Here is a 21,162-nt window from a genome sequence, read left to right on the forward strand (position 1 = left end):
TGGGAAACAGCTATTGGGGAGGTGTTCGAGGCCAGTTCTAAGGGTTTACACTAGAGTGTGTGTTATGTGAGGACGAATGCTGTGTGATGAGGCTCTGTGTGTATACCTAGCCATAAACCCCCTGTATTTGTAAAGGGGCAAGGGCTGAGATGTAGTCCCCAAGGAGCCAGAGATCCCCAAAATGGTCGAGTGGCTTAAAAGTGTGTGTTATTTGATATTTCAGATTTGATATTTCTGAAGTGAAATCTGGATTTATGAGGGTTTCTACACACAAATCCTGTCATGGGGACTGCAATGCCTAAATATGAGAGACCAAGGTTTCAGTCATGTGTTAGGAAAACCACCAAGCTCCCTATCAAAGCAGTGGAAGCATGGCTTCTTGAAGGATCTATACCCTGCCTGAGCATCAGTGGGCTCCGTGCTAATTGCAGTTGGCATGTGTGTAATGCATGTATTCATCATTCTGTGGCACCTAGAACCAGAGGTTTCCCGTGGTGGAAAACATAACCAGGATCGAATAAAGACACAGGACAGTTGTAGTGCCAAGGAGTAGAGTGTGGTCAGGAAACCTGGACTTCAGCCCTGGCTCTGCCATCAGCGAGTGCTGGCCAAGATGCTTCTTCAGCTGTTAAATGAAGGGATTGGACTAGATTATTCCTTTTTGAGAATTAAAAACCTTTAGGCACTGAAAGAGTGACAGCTCCCCATCTGATACTGCGGCTCTCCTCCATGGGACTGCTGGGCACCCATGCTCATTACCTAGTGGAGGGTGGATAGCAAAGGAATGCCCACTTAATTTAGGACTCTGTCTCCTGTGTGGGCATCCAAAATAGTCTCAGTCTGTAGTGTGTTTCTAATGAATGTAGCACGTATGACCAAATGTGCTAGTGTCTGTTAGCTTCCCAAATATTTACTGGTTTTGCCCCTGCTCTCACCAACTCTTGAAAAGGCCCTGACGGCCCTACCTTCATCACAGGCGTGAGAACCAGAGTCTGCTCTTTCTAAGGATACATTCGCACTCATAGCAACAATCCTATGAGGTAGGTACTGTTATTCTCATTTTATAGAGAAGGAAATAGGCACAGACATTAAATTACTTACCCAGGGGTGTGACACTTATAATTTAGAGTGAAGTCGTCTAGATTCTGTTGCTGTATCTTACCACCCCTGCTCAGTAGTAAACGTGGGGTTTCGCCTTATCCTTCCTCATGTATTTGGTCTAAAGTACGTGGCTGAAAACTTCCATAAAACCTGCCATGTGACACTCGTAATTACCAAGAATGTGTGCATTAGAGGTGACAGTGACCTTCCAAACACTGTCTTACTAACACCGCTGTTGGCTTATGGGCTTTGAGCTCCGTTTCCCTAGTGTGGAGGCAGCCCTTCATGCACTCGATTGCCGTCCATCTCGATGAAAAACGTGGTTTTCTTTTACTGTCGGGTGGTGGCTGGCACCTAACTGGCCCGGTTGTGACAGAGCGCCAAGCCCCAATCCTCTCAGGATCACGGGGCTAGTTAACGTCATATATAAACTCGAATAAAAGGAGACAAAACAGGAGGGCAAGACCACAAGTACTCTGTCATTTTATATGTGAGAATGTGTTCCAGTGTTCAAGGACAGGAACCCTGACAAAAGGTGTGGAGAATTATAGCTTCATTGTGTGACTCTTTATATTTATAAGTAGAGTTTATAAATAGTGAATTTTTTTCCAAGTTAAAAAATAACCCTGGGGAGTTGGTGTTCGTGCGACCGAACAGAAAAGCGGAGGGTCTAAATCTCGCAACACCAGCGACACCTCCCAACTTCCTTAAGAAACTAGCTACCTTGGAGAGTCTTGATTCGTGGGACCTGCGGTGGGCACCAGATGCATATTTTGCAAAAGGGGAATAAGATTCTTCAGTTGCTGAAAAAGGATATTTCTGTAATACAATCCTAAAGTGACAAGTGTTGTTTCTCTCATTACCGCAAATTCCCGTTTTGGAGGGAAAAAAAGTTTGATAGAGAATGCAAAATGGCGACCTCCAGCGACGTCATGCCCGCCGCGGTCGCGTCCTGGGGTCGCAGTGAGGGCGGAAGCGGGCTAAAGCCGCCTCAGGGCGCTTGGTTACCGGCCGTCGTGGCTCCCTACGCAAAAGGGCAAGTTTCAACGTCGGGCGGATGTGTCCTGGCGGAGAACTTAGTGAGGGCGGAAGTCCTCCTTGTAAGGGCGGAAAGGCTCTACCCCAAGAATAATAGCTTCAGCGCCCGTCGCGTTTAGGTCACTTCCGGGGCGGATCGGAAGTTGCTTTGTTTTGCTTCAAGATGGCTGCGGGGATGTATTTGGAACATTATCTGGACAGTAAGAGCAGGCTGGAGGAGGGGGTCAGGGGTCATAGAGTGGTGGGGGGCATCGGGGCTGAGAAGATCTATGGCCCCGAAGTCCCGGTGGTAAGAGGGTCACAATTGTGAAGGGGTTCTGTGAGAGAAAGGGTGGGAGGCTATTAAGAAGGAGGGGGCGGGGCAGCAGGGTTGAGGCCTCGCTTTGGGGTGTAGACGAGGGAGGGGCTGCGCGGTGGGGCTGAGACACGTCTCTTGAACGGGTAACGGGCGTAGCTGGGAAGATATTTGCTGTCCCCATCTTTAGGGTCTCCAGCCTCAGGATGTTTTTTGTTGTTTTTTTCAAAATGGTTCCGAATCTGTCGTTTTGGTATATCACCCACTACCATTTGGAGCAGCGACAACGACCTGCTCGCGGCTCCTCCGCTCAGTTGTTTCTCAGAAGCGGCTTTTCATGGGGATGGGGGGTTGTGAGTGACCACTGTCATGTGATGAACTGGAACGTTTCTCTACTTGGAGTAAAAATCCAATTCCCACGAAATGGAAATCTGGTGTTACGTTTGCCATTCGTGTAACCCACCCCTTCACAAACCTGTCATCCTCTATGCTTACATTTGTCTTACAGTATTGAAAGTCATTCATTCGTTCATTTATTCATTGAGGTCCTGCTATGGGTCAGACATAATGGCAGGTACTGAGGATATACGAAAATGAGTAAGACACAGCCTCTGCCCTCAAGAGCTCATAGTCTAGTAGGAAACAGATTCTGCTAATAAGTAATTATAAAACATTGTGACAAGTGAAATAATAGAAATACATTAAAAGGACAGTTGGTGACACTGGAGAAAGAGGAACTAATTACTGGGGATGTAGGTAAAGATTTTCAGAGGATGTGATGTTTGAATATAGTCTTGAAGCTTGAGTGTTTGTTTGTCAGTGTGGGGAGGGAAAGGGAATCGCAGGTTGAAGGAAGCATCAGCAAAGGTATGATGGGTTTGTGGCAAGGTCAGGGAGAAGTGAGGTCAGAGTGCTAGGTATATAAGACTCAAAAGTCAGAAGACTGGAAAGTGAGACCGGCGAAAGAGTCTAGGGCTAGATTGTGCAAGGTCTGTTAAGCTAAGAAGCTTGCACTTTAAAGATTTTATTTTTCCTTTTTCTCCCCAAAGCCCCCCAGTGCATAGTTGTATATTTTTAGTTGTGGGTCCTTCTAGTTGTGGCGTGCGGGACACTGCCTCAGCATGGCCCGATGGGCAGCGCCATGTTCACGCCCAGGATCCGAACCGGCGAAACCCTGGGCCGCTGCAGCAGAGCGCGCAAACTTAATCATTCGGCCACAGGGCCGGCCCTGAAGCTTGTACTTTAAATAGTGAGGAACCAACAGCTTTTTAAAATAGAGTGGTTTTTATAAAGGAAGATAGCTAATGTGTGATACACTGGAGCATGATAACATTGGTAATAGGGAGATCAATTAGTGGTAACAGTCCAGGTCAGAGATGAGGACTTGATCTCAGGGAGTGACATATGACAGGACTGACTGAATGAACAATGGAGAGAGAAGGAAGAATCTAAGGTGGCCTCTCGATTTCCTGCTTGGGAAGTGAGGTAGACAATATATCAACAAGACAGGAAATTCAGGAGTTAACAGCAATATATTTAATTCAGTTTGGACTTACGCATAGGAATGATAATTGTATCCATGAATGTGAATGAGATTGAGATCATTCAGGGAAAGCAAGTGGAATGAGAAAGTGAGAGGATTAAAGTGTAATCTTAAGAAAAACACCAAAGTTTAAGGAATAGGCTAAGGAAACATCAGTGTTGGAATTACCAGAAAGTATATGATGAGATTTGGAATCCTAAGAAGAAGAAAGTTACTCGAGGGAGAGAAGATGGTAGCAACTGTTGCGACGTAATATTTAGGATAGGACTGATAACAGATCATTTGAGCTGGTAAGTTGTTGGTGACTTAATCTCAGTAAACTGGTGGTGGCAGACCTGAGGTTATAGGTTAAAGTAGTGGAGGCATTTTAAAAGTTTGAAGTGGAGTCGTGGGAAGAGATTTTTCTTTTGTGAGAGAGACTTAAGTAATTCATGCACTTATTCAGGTATTTATTGAGGACCCTCTGTATACAAGTCATAGTTCTAAACACTAGGGAAATAGGAGAGAAGAAGACAGGCATGTCCAGCCCTTTGGAGGGCCAGGGAGGCAGATACCAAATAACTAACTACACAGTTAGTTATTTAATTAGAATTGGATAAATGCCAAAAAGGGTAGAGCTAGAATAACTTGACAGCATAATCCAGGGCACTTGCTGAAGTCTGGGGAAGTCAGGGTTGAGCTGAACTTGGAAGAATGAAGAGGAATGTGCCAGAAGGTTTGGTGGAGGTGGGGTGAAGAAGCCTGGGCAGTGCAGTCCAGGCAGAGGGGGCAGCATGTGGAAAGCCGAGTGGCAGGAAGAGCCCTGGCAGGTTCGAGGCACTCTGGAAAGGGCAGTATGATCGGAGCGGAGAGAGCACAAAGGGGCGGCTGACATGAGTTAAGGCTCCTGTGAGGTAAGCAAGGGCCAGAAAGTGCAGAACAGGAATAGGAATAGTGCAATAGGAAGTTATTGGAGGTTACATGCAGGAGAGTGACTTGATCAGATTTGCTTTTTTAAAAAGAACATTCTGGCTACTATATGGAGAGCATATTGGAAGTATGTGTATGATGACTGGTGGAGGATACAGAAGGGTATTTCTAAGTTGTGGGCAAGGAGTTTGGAGGCAGAGATTGAAAATAAAGGAAAGAAGGGGGTGGCCCAGTGGCGCAACATTTAAGTTCGGGGTGTCCCACTTAGGTGGCCCAGGGTTTGTTGGTTTGGATCCCAGGCACAGACCTATGCCCCGCTCATCAAGCCATGCTGTGGCAGGCGTCCTACATATAACATTGAGGAAAATGGGTGCAAATGTTAGCTCGGAGCCACTCTTCCTCAAGAAAAAAAAAAGGGGGAAGGGCTGATTTGTAGAGTAAGGTCACTGAAGGGAGAAAGAGTGGGAAGGCTGTGAAGAGGTGGAGAGGTTAGCTGTGGAGAGGGGCAGACACAGGCTGTTCTGAGAAAGGAATGATGAACACTGTCACAGATAAATCCAGCGGTTCAAAGGACGGAAAACCAAGTCCTGTTTTGGACCTGTACTTTGAAAGCAGCTATAAGGCCTGTGCAGTCCAGTGATCCTCAGTTTCTCCTCTTCTCCCTAGGTATTGAAAACCTCCCCTTTGAACTGCAGAGGAACTTTCAGCTTATGAGGGACCTGGACCAAAGAACAGAGGGTATGTAGAGAGTGAGGATCCCATGTGTATGATGATCATTTCTTTTTCTGTTTGGTGTTACCATATCATCTGGTCTGATCTGGAGAACTGTGGCTTCTCTCTCTCTTTTTAACTCTCTTGCAATTCTTAAAAGGAGAGTAATGATGATCCACATTTCTGTATCAGCTTTTCCATAACAAATGGAGTATTGCAACAATGCCTCAAGAATTCAGAGATGCTCTGTTCTCTGTGTCTCCCTCAAGAAGAATACAAAAAACCAGAGTCCACTCTAGAATCATTTCTGTTCTGCATGTTCAGTATATTTACAGGAAGACTAGAATGTTTCTACTTCACTGGATTGTTAACGTTAACTATCACAAAATTCACTGTGGCTTTAGACTGCAACTCATGTTGGTAGACAGGAGCTTTCATGTAGGAGAAGTTCTTAAAAAGAATGAAAAAAAACCCCAAAGCAGCAATTAACGTCAGGATCTCTACACTGTATTCTTCAGCCTTACAGAAGCACTAGATACCGTCTGTGGCCTTCCTTGGACATTGAGCAAGTTTGGCTGCATTGAGGCATTCACTTGGAGCCTGAGGCTACACTGCAGTGGTCAGGTTGGTCTCTTCAAGGTCAAAGATGTCTCCTGGAACTGTCCCCCATGCCTGCTGAAGGATATATAGGTCTGACTAAGAAAGCTTCCATCCTTACATAGCCGTGTTCAAGGATGTAACAAGCTGGTGTTAGAATACCTAAAGCTGTCATTTAAGTGACTCTGGGTAAGTTTATTTGTGAAAAGTGAACATCATCTAAAATCCTGGAGAACTTGTCGTCTCCTGAGAACTGCCTGGCGATGCCGAGAGCCAGCTTGCATTCTTTGTAACACAGTTCCAGCTCCCGAGTTCATGCATGGGAAGACCAGTCGGAAGTTACTGAACTACATGCTTTCTCAGCGTCCTCCGGGGGCCTCGAATGAAGTGGAGCATGAACATAGCGTGTGCAGATCCTTCCTGTTCTCTGTTGCTGCACTATGTTACAGGCATACTTTTGTCTCTTTCCATCGACATTACCTATGAGTCCTACCAAATATCAGGCAGTAGACATCTCCAGTCTCACTGTCTTGGGACACCACCAGCCTTCCAATATTAAATTGTTTAGAGTGATAGCTAAGATGAACAAACAGAAAAAAAGTGATGGGAAATATAAACAAGTTGCAGATGATGAGCAAAATAGGGTGGGCAGTAAGTAGAAAAACTGTTACATGAGTAAACTTGGACCTAACTTTAAATGATGAGATACAGATGTACAGGCTTGGAAACCGGCCGCAGCAGATGACCCAGCCTGGTTTACAGCACTCAGAGCTATTATGGGATTTTTTTTTTTTTTTTTTTTTTTTGAGGAAGATTAGCCCTGAGCTAACTACTGCCAGTCCTCTTTTTTTGCTGAGGAAGCCTGGCCCTGAGCTAACATCGTGCCCATCTTCCTCTGCTTTATACATGGACGCCTACCACAGCATGGTGTGCCAAGCAGTGCCATGTCCGCACCCGGGATCCGAACCGGCAAACCCTGGGCCGCTGAGAAGCAGAACGTGTGAACTTAACCGCTGCGCTACCGGGCCAGCCCCAGTGGGATGTTTTTAAGATGAGAAACCAGGCAGCTTTTGAGACAAAATTCATGGTTCAAGGAGCAGCAAGCCCTACAAAGAAGCACCAGACATCAACAAAAATATACTTCATATTAGTGCAGTGTACAAAGAATCCTTCATTATGTTTCAATAATTTAAGTTCCAACTATGATAGCAATGTTTTCAGCACCTGAAGCCACCTTTAAAACAAATATTGTCAATACATTGCATTACTTGAGTACATGGCACAGTACCTATGAACGCTCAGTACATTTTAGTTCGAAGGTTATGATGGTCAATGGAAAAGGCCCAAGGAACAAGAGGAAGAAGTGTATTTCAACTAGCCACTCAGGGGCCATTGTGACCAGGCCTCTGTCTCTGTTGTAGACCTGAAGGCTGAAATTGACAAGTTGGCCACTGAGTATATGAGTAGCGCCCGCAACCTGAGCTCCGAGGAAAAATTGGCCCTTCTCAAACAGATCCAGGAAGCCTATGGCAAGTGCAAGGAATTTGGTGACGACAAGGTGCAGCTTGCCATGCAGACCTATGAGATGGTATGGCCCTGTTCATGGCTCCCCACCTACCTCCCATCTATTCCTTGGGGTCTAGACCCCTCCTTCAGCTGTGTTGGGATCTGTTTTGGGTCTGGGAGATCCACAGAATCTGCCTTAGCCTCTTTTCTTTCACTGAAACCAGCCATGTACCTCTTCCTTCTCCTTCCTTCCCACCCAGGTGGACAAACACATTCGGCGACTAGACACAGACCTGGCCCGTTTTGAGGCTGACTTGAAGGAGAAACAGATTGAGTCCAGTGACTATGACAGCTCTTCCAGCAAAGGCAAAAAGAGTGAGGAGGGGGGCGGGGCTGTGAGAGGTGGGGTGAGGATTCAGAGGGAGAAGAAGCCGGCTCTTCAGCTATGAGGGAGGGGCACCAGGTTGGAAAGAGGGGGAGGAAGGAGGACTTAACCCATCTTTCTGTTTCCCTGCCTTCTGGCTTTCCCCCTCTTTCCTAGAAGGCCGGACTCAAAAGGAGAAGAAAGCTGCCCGTGCTCGTTCCAAAGGGAAAAACTCAGATGAAGAAGCCCCCAAGGCTGCCCAGAAAAAGTTAAAACTCGTGCGCACGTGAGTGTATCAGGGAGCACTTTGCCAAATGACCTACTCTCCTCTTCTGCCGCCTCACTCCCACCCCACACTGTCGCTTGCCACTTTATCTTCTGTGCCAATAACTCTTCTCCTTATCATGTTGGTGTCTGCTGGAGGTAGAAGCCGCAGACCACTTGCCCCACCAGGATCCCCTTCCACCACCTTGGAGAGTCTCAAGTTGTAGCCTTCCTTCCTGCAGTGACACTTTCTCTTCCTTTTGGCACGCAGAAGTCCTGAGTATGGGATGCCCTCAGTGACCTTTGGCAGTGTCCACCCCTCTGATGTGTTGGATATGCCTGTGGATCCCAACGAACCCACCTATTGCCTTTGTCACCAGGTCTCCTATGGAGAGATGATTGGCTGTGACAACCCTGATGTGAGAGCCATTTTGCCTCATGATGGGGTCTTCTGGGGGACGTGAAGGGAGTGGGTACAAAAAGGGAAAAAAATGATTGAATAGTGGGACTTCAGGACATGAGGAAGGTGATTAGAGTTGGTTGGCCTTGGGACCTCCAAGAATTCTTCAAAGGGATAGATTCCTTAGGAGTAGTCCCTAAGGACTCCTAAGGAATCTGTTGGGGGCTTCTTTTCTTTCCTCTGCTCCACCCTGACCCCTGACTACTACTCCTTCTATCTTCTTTTCTAGTGTTCCATCGAGTGGTTCCACTTTGCCTGTGTGGGGCTGACAACCAAGCCTCGGGGGAAGTGGTGAGTGAGAGAGTTGTAGGAGTTGGACTGCCCCGCAGCTGAGTGGTAGAGGGCATTCTCCCTTTCACCCACTTTCTCCCTCCCCTTCTCTGTCATGTTCCTTTCTAGGTTTTGCCCACGCTGCTCCCAAGAACGGAAGAAGAAATAGATAAGGGCCTTGGATTCCAACAGAGTTTCTTCCACATCCCCTGACCTGGGCTAGTGGGGAGAGGAATGCCTGTGCTGGGGCCAGGGGACTCAGGGGGAAGTGGATGGTGCAGTCACCCCTTCTCCTCCCCCTCCCCACTCCTGGTGCTGAGGCTGCATCCACACCCTGGTAGGGAGGGGTGCCGAAGCCATAATGGTATGTGCTCTCATTCAGCCCGCCCCCTTCAGAGGGAAGTGGTCTTGCCCACTGTCCTTTTGCCTCCATGCTGAGGTTGGTGCTGTATTTCTGAGGGATGGTCCTCTGAACTCCCCTTGCTTTGTATTTAAGGACTGGGGCATGGGGGCACTCCCCCAGCCCTCCTAATTCACTCCCCCGTGGGGGCACTATGGTGTGATAAACTTTCTTTGTTCTCTTCCTGCTTTTCCCATGGGCTCCCCAACATCATCTGGGCTGTGGCCCTAGTTGAAGGGGTACCCCTTCCTCTGTGCCAAGAGGATTCAATTCATCCTGGCCTTGTGAATGGGAAAGGGGGCAAGGTGGAATGCAGATAACTCACATGTAAAAGAATTTGGGTAGGTGAATAAAAGCTATACATGTTGGCCTGCTGTGTTTATTCTAGAGACACTTTTTTAGTACATGTGCTAAGCATTTTTTGGCATCCTCTGGGTTGGATAAGAGGTGAGAGGATGACAAGCCAGAAGTAGAACAAGACATGGGACCAAAAGTGGTACCTCTATACCAGAATCTACAAGTTCTCAACTGGGGAAGGATGAAGCGGGCTGACGGGGGTGTGCTTCAGGGGTTTCCAAAACTTTTTAAATTGTGCATCTTTTCTCCATAAAACATCTTCTACTTAATTTCCAATAAATGCGTATTTGTATTTTATACATGTACTATTATGCTGAATATTAGCTTGATTTCTTATTTTAAACACAAAATAGAAAAACATTTCCCCTACTCCAATGGATTGTCTCTCTCACCTCCCACTTGGAAACCACTTCCTTAGGCTAAGCCGTCCTTACACAAGCTCCTCACTCAACCCTGCCCCTGTTTCCCCCTTTGGCTCATTTCTTTCCTGGAAGCTTCCTTTCTAGTTCCTACCCAGGTAGGCCGTGACTTGGTTTTGTAGTTCCATTTCTGCCTGCCCCAGAAACCTGCCTTTACTCAAATCGAGGCCTCACCACCTATCGGGCACATTGTTTCTCGAAGCCTGCGTTCCGTATCTGTAAAATAGGATAATGATAGGATCCGCTTTATGGGATTACCTTGGAAGTAAAGTACGGTAATACCCATAAAGAACAACCCAGGGCCTACTCCCTCGAAGGTCCTGAGTCATGATATGCCATCATCATCCTCTGGAGCTGGAACGTGACACACCTGAGGCCCCATACAGAGCCGCGTCCGTTCCCGAGGCCCCCCCCCCCCCCCCCCCCCCCCCCCCCCCCCCCCGGCCCTTTGTGACGTCCAGGCCGCGCCTTTACTCCCTGAGGCTCGCCCGCGCCCGCCGGTGCTCTCTGGCTTGGCGGTTAGAGGCCGTTTCGGTCCGGGAAACGCGGGCGGATCCCCCGGGGCCATGAGGAAGCCGGCCGCTGGCTTCCTAGTCTCGCTCCTGAAGGGTGAGAGGTCCCCGCCTACTCAGTCTTCCTGCCGGCCTCAGCCCTCCGACCCCCAGGAGCCCTTCCTTCCTTTACGGTTTCTGAACCGCTTTCTCATGATGGTCGCGTTGGGTTTGCTCCCGAGCTTCTGAGCTCCTCCCCGATCTCCCTCCGGGGTCAGACCTTGGTCCCTGCCCGTGGAATCCGCTTATCCTGCTTGGCACTGGCCAGACACCCCCTAGTTCCTAGTTTACACGGGGACCCCCCTGCCAGTCTGGGTCTGCCCGGGCCCGGAGCAGGATTTGGAGTTCCGTCCATCCATCCCTCTGTTCCCCGCCCCGCAGTGCTGCTCCTGCCTCTGGCACCTGCCCCAGCCCAGGATTCAATTTCGGCCTCCACTCCAGGCAGCCCTCTCTCTGCCACCGAATATGAACGCTTCTTCGCACTGCTGACCCCAACCTGGAAGGCAGAGACGACCTGCCGCCTCCGTGCCACCCACGGCTGCCGGAACCCCACCCTGGTCCAGCTGGACCAATATGAAAACCACGGCTTGGTGCCCGACGGTGAGGGTCCTACGGTGAGGGCCCACCTAGTGGGGCAGTCCTGTGCTCACTTGAGACAGAGGCGGGGTATGGCTGGCATCTTCCCTGAGCCCATACTCACCGCTCTCCAGACCCAAGGAGCCCACTGCCTTCTGGGAAGGAGTTCCCCCTTGGGAGTTCACCTTCTCCACCCCTGCCCTTTCTCAGGCGCTGTCTGCTCTGACCTCCCCTATGCCTCCTGGTTTGAGTCCTTCTGCCAGTTTACTCAGTATCGTTGCTCCAACCATGTCTACTATGCCAAGGTGAGGCCCAGGACAAAGGTTGGATCTGGTGTCCCAGGGCCAAGGGAGAGGTGGTGGCTGTGAGCAGTTGAGGAAGGGCTCCAGGAGGGCCATCCCTAGATCCTCCCTCCCTGCCCTTTTGCCAGTATTTGCCCAGATTATATATGAATACAGTCTCACCTGGGCATTCAGACTGTCAGAACAATCCTGCCACTGCAAGAGAAGAGGGAAGAGGGATGGGAAGAGGCAAAGAGATAAGCCCTTCCGTTTCTTCTAACAGATCAATGATTTCATGCAAGTCAAATGCAAAAGAGTGAAGGCAGGGGTGTGGCTCAGACACGGAGTTCTGTCTTGCAGGGGAACTCTTTCTCAGGTCTAAAGGCTTCCACCAGGGACCATGTCCCTTCATCCCTGCCCAGGAACTGTGAGAGGAGACGTGCTGGAAAAGGGACTGAGGAATAAGCTGGAGTAGAAGTCCGTCCTCTGGGGAAGGCGTTCCCACTTTCCCTCTTTTCTTGCAGAGAGTCCGATGCTCCCAGCCAGTCTCAATTCTCTCACCTGACAGTCTCAAGGGGATTGACACTTCTCCTGAAATCCCGCCCACCACAATGACCTCCCCCATGTCATCCCACATCACAGGTGAGACCCTCCCAGCAAGCCTTCCACAAATTCCAGAGCCCAGGATTCAAGGCATCAGTGGTAGGGAAATGGGGAGAATGTTGAGCTGGGTGGGAGGTGGCAGCAGGCAGCTATTCACATAAGGGAGAGCCTGCTTTGTATGAATACAAGTTAGGCCTTTCCCGCCCCAACATCTTCTGACATTACTTACAATTCTGCCCTGAATCCATTTTTCTTAGCTCCCAAAGACAGTCCTGCCTTTGGAAGTCCTCTGGGACTTTTATAAGGTGAAGTCCTCACTCTGGAAAGGATTACTTAGTAGCTATTCAGAACACTTGGTGTTTCCTAAGTGAGAGGGACGAAAGGTGGTGTTTGAGGTGGCAGTTAGGGAAGAGGATCACTTGTAGTGGAGGTGGAAAGGGGACACAGCCCACCACCACCGCAGTCGCCATGGTAATACTCTTTGTTTTGATATTTGTATTCTTTTCTGTGTTTTTTACTTGACTGTGTGAATAAGTGTGCTTTGGGCTGCTTTCCTCTGCCTCTGTGTTTCTGTGTGTGTCCCTCTGTGAACAAAGACACTCGGGGGCCAGAACCTGACTGACCATCCCTTTCCATTCTCTTTCCCTCCCTCCCAAACCGTGCTGCAGCCACAGAGCGCCCGGCCTTCCAGCCCTGGCCCGAGAGGCTTAACAACAATGTGGAGGAGCTGCTACAATCCTCCTTGTCCCTGGGAGGCCAGGAGCAGGGTCCTGACCGCAAGCAGGAGCAAAGGCAGGAGCACAAGCAGGAGCAAGGGCAGGAGTCCAAGCAGGAGGAAGGACAGGAGCAAGAAGAGCAAGAGGAGGAGCGGAAGGAGGAGAGAAAGCAGGAGGAAGGACAAGGGGCAGAGAAGGCACTGGAGGCCATGCCTCGGCTGCAGACAGACTCAGAGCCCAAGTTCCAGTCTGAATCTTTACCTTCCAGCCCTTTCTCCTTCACTCCTCGGGTGCGGGAAGTGGAGTCTACTCCTATAATGATGGAGAACATCCAGGAGCTCATTCGAACAGCCCAGGAAATGGATGCAATGAATGATATATATGAGGAGGACTCCATCTGGAAAAACCAAAGCCCTGGCGGGTACAAGAAGTTCCAGCTCCCCCGCCGGCCCTCCCCTTCCCCTGCCTTCTTTGGGAATGAGAAGCCCTCTTTCCCAGCTTCGGCCTCCAGACCCACTCAGACCCTTGGGCTTTAGGCTGCCTGCCTCGCCTGTTGTGTGGCCATCACTGGCTTAAGCACTGCCCTGACGCCTCTTCTCTGTGTGACGTAGTGGGATGAGCCCTGTGCCTAGAGCCACCAAGACTTGGGCTCTCCTCTTGTCTCTGGCCCTGATTAGCACTGCAACTATGCGGAAGTTACTTCCCCTTTCTGGACCTCAGTTCCTCATTTGTAAAAGGAGGACTTGGTTGTCAGGAGGCCTCTAAGGCCCCATCCAGCATGCCGAATGTGTATGACCAAGACCGCATGCTAAGGGGAGGGGGAAAGTGGATGTGGCTTTCTGCCCCAGCCCTCTGGCCCATCCCCACCAGCCAGCGCTGTCTTCTTGCAGCCTCCTGCAGCTGCCACACGTGGAGGCCTTGCTTGTGCTGTGCTACTCGATTGTGGAGAACACCTGCATCATAACCCCCACGGCCAAGGCCTGGCAGCACATGGAGGAAGAGACCCTTGGTTTCGGGAAGTCGGTAGGTTCCCATGCTATTTAACAGATACATGCTCACTGGGCATCCTCTGGGTCTCAGAACTATACTAGGCTTTAGGAGTGGAGGATGGGCAGGAATACAGAAAGCATGAGGCATCATCGTTAGAGAGATTTCTCCAGGTGGGAATTCTTTCTGTGGAAGTACATCTCCAGCTTATTAAAGGAGGAAGGCTCAAGACCTGGTCTGGAATCCGTTCCCACCCGGAATTCCTTCTTGGGATCCCTAAGTTGTTAGGCTTGAGTCATCTCTTGATCTTCAATACTTGGCTTTGCCTTAAATGCAGCTCTTCTTTCCAGAGGGTTCAGAAACCCATTCCAGGGATCTGTAGAGAGATTCCAGTCTCAGCACCCAGCAAGTCTATTCCCAGGAAAATATCCTTGAAGTTTGCAAATAATACAAGTTAGCAAACGTTTGTTGAGAGCTAGTGTGCCATCCACTCAGCCATCTGCTCAACAAATATTGACTGGGCACCAACTCTGTACTAGGTATGTGAGATGTTAGCAATGAGTACAACAGATCCAGTCCTCTGTCCTCTTAGCGTCTAGTGGGAGGAACAGACAAGGAAACAGGCAGAACAGTGTGACGGGATGAACACTGTGATGGATAACAAAGTGCAGAGAGAGCAGATGGGAGCCCGACTGTTGTCCATGTTGGGAGGATCAGAGAATGCTTCTTAGGGGAACTGATGTTTCAAAACTGAGACCTGAAGATAAAAGAAGTTAACAAGGCAAAAGAAGGGGCTTAGGAGAAGGTTCCTGGTAGAAGGAATAGTATATGCAAAGGCTCTGAGGCAAGAAAAAGAAGAAATTTCATGGGGGACCAAGAATGAGCATACTGCTCCTGCCCCCTCCCCCCACTAGGGGATTCCGAGCATTACAAAGGGAGTGTGGAGATGTTGGAGAGAGGCTTTTTTTTTCATTGTAGGAAGTTCAGGAGTCACAGGGAGCTCACCGGATTTTAGGGCTTGGTTAAGGGAGCCCATTTTACCCGGAGAAGAGCAGCAGCACATGGAGTCAGAGATAGCAAGGGTCATGATGTGAACAATCCCAAATGGCAGTCTGAAGCGCTTGTATTTAATTTGATAGGAAAAGAATTCAACAATCTTTGGTCAGGGACGTGATCATGCCTGCTTTACGTGCTGTTGTAAGGAGGAGACCGGTAACTTAAGAGATTTTGTGCACTGTGACGTGCTGTACCCATGGATGAGGAAGGAGGATGATGGGATTAACTGGAGATGCTGCTGAGCAAGACCCTCCTGATGATGCTGAGGATGCTCAGTCAGGGCGGAGAGTCCAGCTGGGAGACCGGCAACTTCACACTAAAGAATGTCTTTCAAGAACTTGGAAGTTTTGAACCTAAGTGCTTGGGTAGAGTATAGGTTTTGGGGTTAGAAGGACCTGGATCTGTGTCCCAGCTCCACTATCCATTAAACATGGGGTTTTGAGGAGGTTACTCAGCCTCACTGAGCCTCAGTTTCCTCATCAGTCAAATGGAGATATTATTAGTACCTGTGCTAGCATAGGGTTCTTGTCCAGACTATATGAGATATGGTGTTTATGGTCATGATGCCTAGCACTGTCAGCTCTTTGTAAATATTCACATTGTCATGAGCAGAGAGAGGGAAAGGGAGGGTTATGAGTTCTTTTCCGATAGTCTAAGGTGGGGTGATTGTAGGTCACCCGTTGGTAGACATCTGTCAGGGACTTGGCAATGAGGATTTGGAGCTCCGGAAAGAGAAGAGAACTGGTGATAAAGATTTGGATGTCACCTGCAGAGAGATGAAGATTACCTGGGAGTAGATGAATCATCCAGGAAGAGGGTAAAGAAATAGAGAACTGAGGCAAGGTCCTTGAGGAAGGAACCCTTGGGAGCGGGGCAGGGAGAAAAGCCAGAGAAGCTTTCAGAAGAGCCTTAATGCAAAGACGCTCTGCAGAGATGGCTCTGGAGGGCTGAGGCGCGCCAGGCTCAGCCTCAACTCTCAACCACATTCCTGCCTCAGGTCTGTGACAGCCTTGGCCGGCGACACTTAGCTACCTGTCCCCTCTGTGACTTCTGCTCCCTGAAGCTGGAGCAATGCTTCTCAGAAGCCAACCTGCAGCGGCAGCGGTGTGACAACTCCCACAAAACACCCTTCATCAGCCCCTTGCTCGCATCCCAGAGCATGTCCATCGGTACCCAGGTACTTAGCCGGGCAGCTGGCCATGGGGAAGGCCCCAGGCTCCAGGCAGGAGCGGGCAGTGGGAAGGGAGGCCTGCAGGAGGGCAGGGCTGTGCACCTCTCCCCATCCCCTGTGCCACACAGGTAGGGACCGCAAAATCAGGCCGCTTTCGTGGGCTGGCTTTGTACGGTGGGCTCGGCATGGACTTCTGGTGTGCCCGGCTAGCCACAAAGGGCTGTGAAGATAATCGAGTCTCCGGCTGGCTCCAGACGGAGTTCCTTAGCTTCCAGGATGGGGATTTCCCCACCAAGGTCAGAGCCTTTCCCCAAGCTCAGCTCCGCCCCACTCACCCCAGTTCCTTTTGGTTACTTGCTCTGGGTAGCCCTGGGATGTGGAAGGGGGCTTGGACCCCTGGCTTCTGAGAACTAGTCCTCACTGGGCCTCCTGCCTCCCTCCAATAGGCACTCTCGCAATAGAGCAGGAGTGTGCTTGGCAAAGGAGTAGGAAGCCAGAGGGGTGGGAGAGCGCAAGACTGGGAGGCAGGAGCCAGAGCTTCTGGTCCCAGCTCTGCCAGCTCCCTGCTGAGGGGCTTTGGTCAAGCCCCCTCCCACTCTGGGCCAAGGTTATACTCATCTCTACAACACAGGACTAGGTGGTACCTGAGGGGCTGCCCACCTGTGGCCCAGTACTTCCCAGCCTCCATCTGATGGGCTCCTTCCCTGCCTCTGCCCGTGCTTGCCTTGCCCAGTGGAATCCACTTTGCTCCCTCTCCCCAGAGTGACCTCCCTTGTGGAACTGCCTGTTGTAGCTGAGAGCCATGCCCTCCCTCCTGGGGCTTAGCAGGAATAATCAAAGCAAGGAAAAGGAGGGGCAGCTTCAGAAAGGGCTGGTAGCTGAGCTGAGGCCCCTGCCCAGCCATTATCCCTGGGCCCTAGATCTGGAAGGGGTCTCAGATCTCTTCTCAGTCACTCCCCTAGATTTGTAGATGGAGGCAAGGTCCAGAGGGAAGTGATTCACCCAAGGTCACACATTAGAGATTCTCCTACCCTCTCCTTCACTTACCCATCCCCAGAAGGCTTCCTGAGATTGGACCACTAATTGGGCCCCCTTCCAATGTTCTGGCTCCTTAGTGTCCCCCTTCCCAGGTCCCCAATCCTCATCTACTTTCCCAGCAAGCTGACCAGCAGGGCAGCCACTCCTCATTCTCCAGCTACTAGCTTCTTCCCAGCAACTGAACTGTGACTGAGGGCACAGGAAAGGTGAGGGGACAAAGGCCTCTTCCTCAGAGAGGAGACCCCACATGTGGAAGGTCTGGTTCTCAAGGGCCACACCCCGCCCCTGCTTCTGCCACTACGGGCACTCTCTGGAGGGCTGGTGTCCTGTAAGGCTTCTGAGACCTCCCCATCTCCCTATCTCTGGTTCCTGGCTTAGATTTGTGACACAGACTATGTGCAGTACCCAAACTATTGTGCCTTCAAAAGCCATCAGTGTCTGATGAGAAACCGGCATCAGAAGGTGAGCCCCTCACCCCGCCCCTTCCTCCTCCACCAGCCCCTCAATCAGTCACCACAGGCGGGTCTGTTCCAAGCCCGCCAGCCCCTAGCCCAGAGCTCTCTCCTCCACTCCTCTGGGCTTGGAGTAAGCAAGGCCCTCCCAGGCCGGAGGGGCCGGAGGGGTCAGGAAGGGATGCTGCGGATAAGAGGTGAGGGCTCTGAGGCACCACAGGAAGGCCCCTCCCCCCAAGCTGGGTCTGGAATTGGCTATTGAGGTCTCAGTCTGCTCAGCTCTTTCTCACCAAGTCTGGAACAAGTCACTTCCTCCTCCAGCCTCAGCCTCCTCACTGCTGAAAGGAGGGGGTTGGGCTACTTGGTGTCTCTTGCAGCTTTAAAAACCAGCATCTGCCTTCCTTCTCCCCTCTACTGCCCTGTGCCGGTGCCCACCTGCCTCTGATTCTTGTGGGACTTCTGACACCTCCCTGCCTCCACACCTCTGGCTCCTGGCTCTGTGACACAAGCTGTGTGTATCCAATCCCTGTCTAGGTGTCCCGCATGCGCTGTCTGCAGAATGAGACTTACAATATCTTGAGTCAGGCCAAGAGTGAGGACCTTGTGCTTCAATGGAGCCAGGAGTTTAGCACCTTGACTCTAGGCCAAGCCGGATGAGCTGGGGTCTGTCCTGTCCCCACCCCAGCCCAACCTTTCCACATTTGCCATCACCTTTAGACCCCATCTGTTGCTTTGCTTCCAGGCTGCCCCTTATGAGTCTCTTACCTGGCCCCTACTCATGTTTTCCTTGGGTTGGGGCAGCAGTCCCAGAGAGATCCATGAGGGGAACTCCACCCACCTTGAAGGATGTCCTTACATAAAGTGTTTATTTTCAACCTGTGTGGCCTATTTTAGTTACGATCCTATCCTCAGCACTGCCACCCTACCCTATGGGAATCGACACCCCCTTCTCCCCCCCCCCCCAGGTTTATGGATCCATCTGCAGGTGAGAGAACCTGATGGGAATGGTACTCAGGGGAGCAGCTATTTGCCGGGAGAAGACGCCCTAAGAAGCAGGGAGTTGGATTGAAGAAGGCCATGGCTGGGGTCTTAGGGATCCTGTGGGCTGTGAGAGCGTGTATGTCTTCATTCCTGAAGCCCTGGGCCCCATGACCTCAGATGTGAGTGCAGGATTGTCCCTCTGGAGGATAAAGGCCAGAGCCTGACTGAGATCATGTCCACGGGGACCAACCCCAGGGAAATAGGGCAGAACTTGTACTTTATCAGGAGGGAGGAAACAACTGGAGCTCAGGAAACCCCTGATTTGACCTCCAGCAATGGGCCAGATGACCTGAATGTTGATGTGGTTGCATCTTGACAGCCTACATTGAGGTGTGACTCCAGCAGTGGCTTTTAATAATTTGGGATCTCCCAAAGTGTGTTCTGGAGACACGTGTGTTGGGAAACTGTACAATCTCTCCCTCTTCTATAGGTTCACAGCGATTAACGGCATTAAAAGAAAAATTTGTTTATCATGGAAAAGTTAAAATATGCACAAATATAGAAAGTCTAATGCACCTCATGCACCCTTAACCCAGCTTCCCTTATCAACGTGTGATCAGTCTTTCCATGGCATGTTAAAGGCTCTGAGAACCCCTGTAATAGAGAAACCTGTTTAACCTGGTATTTCCCAAACTCATTTGACCACAATATCCTTTTTCACCTACCACTAAAAAATCTTGAAGTTGTTTTTGTGTATTGAGCATGGACAATATGCCCAGCCCTGTTGATACAGAAGACGAGGGGTTCAGCCCCAGGATAGGGAGACAAGCGGCTCTCCCCTGACCCCACCTCACTCCACCCCCAGCTCACTGCCCAGGGGAAATAGAGGCAAGGAGGAGCCGTCCAGCTTGGGAACCCCTGTGATGGAGGAGCTGAATGCACTCTGCCATGAGAGAGGGCCCAGCAGACACTGGCACGCAGAGGGGCCCTGGGCAGGATGAGGTATAAGCCATAATGGCAAGAGCGAAACCATCTACCGGAACCCATAAGAAAGAGATACCCAGGGGAGACTAGGGGGTTAGTCATCTGGCGGTGGTGGGTGGGTGTGCCAGGTAGGCTTCCTGGAAACTGTGGGGAGTGCGTGAGTGACGGGTGGGGGCAGTCGTTAGTCGGCAAGAGTTGGGGCTTGGATTAAGTGCCATTATCTGCTGGGGTTTCTTCTCTGGCCAGTGCGTGAAGGCTTCTGAGGGCACTGCTTCCTCCTCTCTCTCTCCCTGCCCACTACGGGGTTGGGTGAGTGCAAGGAACTGGGATTTGCTGAGATCTGCCGAGGTGGGTGTGTCCCCACCCGCCCCAGGAGCAGGTCCTACCAGCCCAGCCCAGCCCAGAGCAGGCAGCGGAAGCGGCTGGGCAGCGGCAGAGCGACAGGGAGCACAGGTATGGGGGCTCAGCAGTGGGGTTGAACCTCACAAGGGCCGGCACCCCTTCTTTAGAAATGGGGAAGGTGGGTGGGGATGGAGATGAGGGTGAGCCCTGGGCCCTAAAAGACCTTTAGGAATAGAGTAAAAAGCTAAAGGGGGCTGCCTCGGACGGATGGACCTTCTCCAACAGAGGGCACAGCCTGCAGTGCCCCTGGAAGCTTGAAGCCCCCACACTGGGGCATCGCGGGGATGCTGGGCTCCCCTCTTAACGCTTTAGGCCCCTGTCATGCTGAACCTGGGTTTCCCAAGGCCACTGAGGCCCTCCGGGGACAGTTCCCAACCTTTTCCCTCTCTCAGTTAAAACTTGAACCCCCACACCCACTCACCCCCAAGGGCCAGGCCCTCTGCTCGAGGACAGTGAATCTGATTACACTCCACGAACGGGGTCCACTGGCACAGATGTGTTCCCATTGTTGTCCCTTCGCAGCTAACCAGCGTGTTTTCGTGGGGTCTTTGAGACCCACTGCCTTAACCCAGTGTGATCATCCATAGAAGAGGATTAGATGAGATGGTCTCGAATGTCCCTACGGGTCTGATAGAATGTGGCTCAGGAGTGGCATGAAAGGGATGACATTTCAGATATTGAGCACAGGTTGGAGAAATATTTGAGGGTGGGCAAGGCCTCATGATACCATTCCATCACACCCACGAGGTCAGCTGCCTACCTATTACCCATATTTATGGGGGCCTCCCACCAGGTTGTATCTCCAGCTTCTTTTAGGGTGAGCTAAAATCGTAGCCCTAAGGGCAGATGGAGGCAAGGATGGAGAGGGAAGGAGAAACTTTCTCATTCCTGAAAAGTCTCACTTCCTGGCCACAGAGACATGAAAGCCCGGCTCTGTCTGCTGCCGTCAGCTGTCCCCACCTGTCACCCCCACACATAGCCCAGCAACACGGAGACCTTGTATGGCCAAACCCACAGTGAGGGAGACGGCCAAAAGGATGAGAGCTGAAGGCAACGGGGCAAAGAAAGTCCTGCCTGAGTTTAGAGCAAAGCCAAGGAGGCCAAAAGGCTCCAGGAGATTTCTCTGAGGC

At 50.8% G+C, this 21,162-nt stretch overlaps 3 protein-coding genes across 12 annotated transcripts in view; all 3 read left to right on the forward strand.

Annotated features, from left to right (window-relative positions):
- Positions 1-2,264: 2,264 nt before the first annotated feature.
- Positions 2,265-9,826, forward strand: ING4 (inhibitor of growth family member 4). 5 transcript variants are annotated; one of them, XM_046645357.1, is made up of 9 exons: positions 2,310-2,339; positions 5,553-5,624; positions 6,116-6,221; positions 7,616-7,782; positions 7,961-8,075; positions 8,242-8,350; positions 8,600-8,747; positions 9,018-9,079; positions 9,188-9,826. In XM_046645357.1, the coding sequence occupies exons 4-9, from the start codon at positions 7,654-7,656 to the stop codon at positions 9,225-9,227; spliced, it is 603 nt and encodes a 200-aa protein (XP_046501313.1). In that variant the 5' UTR covers positions 2,310-2,339; positions 5,553-5,624; positions 6,116-6,221; positions 7,616-7,653; the 3' UTR covers positions 9,228-9,826. The 5 variants fall into 5 exon arrangements, with proteins under 5 accessions (XP_046501278.1, XP_046501285.1, XP_046501294.1 ...); XM_046645322.1 differs by lacking the exon at positions 6,116-6,221 and having other exon boundaries at positions 2,265-2,339; XM_046645329.1 differs by lacking the exon at positions 6,116-6,221 and having other exon boundaries at positions 2,265-2,339; positions 8,245-8,350.
- A 925-nt stretch (positions 9,827-10,751) lies between these two features.
- ACRBP (acrosin binding protein) lies at positions 10,752-18,504 on the forward strand. Of its 5 annotated transcripts, XM_046682271.1 has the most exons (10): positions 10,752-10,843; positions 11,167-11,385; positions 11,572-11,666; positions 12,167-12,284; positions 12,914-13,382; positions 13,852-13,984; positions 16,002-16,181; positions 16,304-16,471; positions 17,592-17,675; positions 18,200-18,504. In XM_046682271.1, the coding sequence occupies exons 1-10, from the start codon at positions 10,801-10,803 to the stop codon at positions 18,320-18,322; spliced, it is 1,632 nt and encodes a 543-aa protein (XP_046538227.1). In that variant the 5' UTR covers positions 10,752-10,800; the 3' UTR covers positions 18,323-18,504. The 5 variants fall into 5 exon arrangements, with proteins under 5 accessions (XP_046538227.1, XP_046538211.1, XP_046538219.1 ...); XM_046682255.1 differs by having other exon boundaries at positions 11,167-11,666; XM_046682263.1 differs by having other exon boundaries at positions 17,592-18,342.
- A 1,358-nt stretch (positions 18,505-19,862) lies between these two features.
- The window catches only part of LPAR5 (lysophosphatidic acid receptor 5), a 9,797-nt gene continuing 8,497 nt past the window's right edge, over positions 19,863-21,162 (forward strand). Inside the window, exon 1 of one of the 2 annotated variants that reach the window (XM_046676618.1) lies at positions 19,863-20,083. The gene's annotated coding sequence lies outside the window, so the exon portion shown is untranslated. The remainder of the gene's footprint in view (positions 20,084-21,162) is intronic. The other variant, XM_046676631.1, reaches the window with a different exon arrangement.

The sequence above is a fragment of the Equus quagga genome, chromosome 1, assembly GCF_021613505.1.
Source record: "Equus quagga isolate Etosha38 chromosome 1, UCLA_HA_Equagga_1.0, whole genome shotgun sequence".
Classification (NCBI taxonomy): domain Eukaryota; kingdom Metazoa; phylum Chordata; class Mammalia; order Perissodactyla; family Equidae; genus Equus; species Equus quagga.

Coding starts and splice junctions, on each gene's coding strand:
- ING4 (XM_046645322.1), top strand. CDS start 2,303: ATGGCTGCGGGGATGTATTTGGAACATTATCTGGACA. Junction 2,340..5,552: donor TTTGGAACATTATCTGGACA/GTAAGAGCAGGC, acceptor TCTTCTCCCTAG/GTATTGAAAACCTCCCCTTT. Junction 9,080..9,187: donor ACCAAGCCTCGGGGGAAGTG/GTGAGTGAGAGA, acceptor GTTCCTTTCTAG/GTTTTGCCCACGCTGCTCCC.
- ACRBP (XM_046682238.1), top strand. CDS start 10,801: ATGAGGAAGCCGGCCGCTGGCTTCCTAGTCTCGCTCCTGAAGG. Junction 11,667..12,166: donor ACCATGTCTACTATGCCAAG/GTGAGGCCCAGG, acceptor CTTTTCTTGCAG/AGAGTCCGATGCTCCCAGCC. Junction 13,383..13,851: donor AAAAACCAAAGCCCTGGCGG/GTACAAGAAGTT, acceptor GTCTTCTTGCAG/CCTCCTGCAGCTGCCACACG.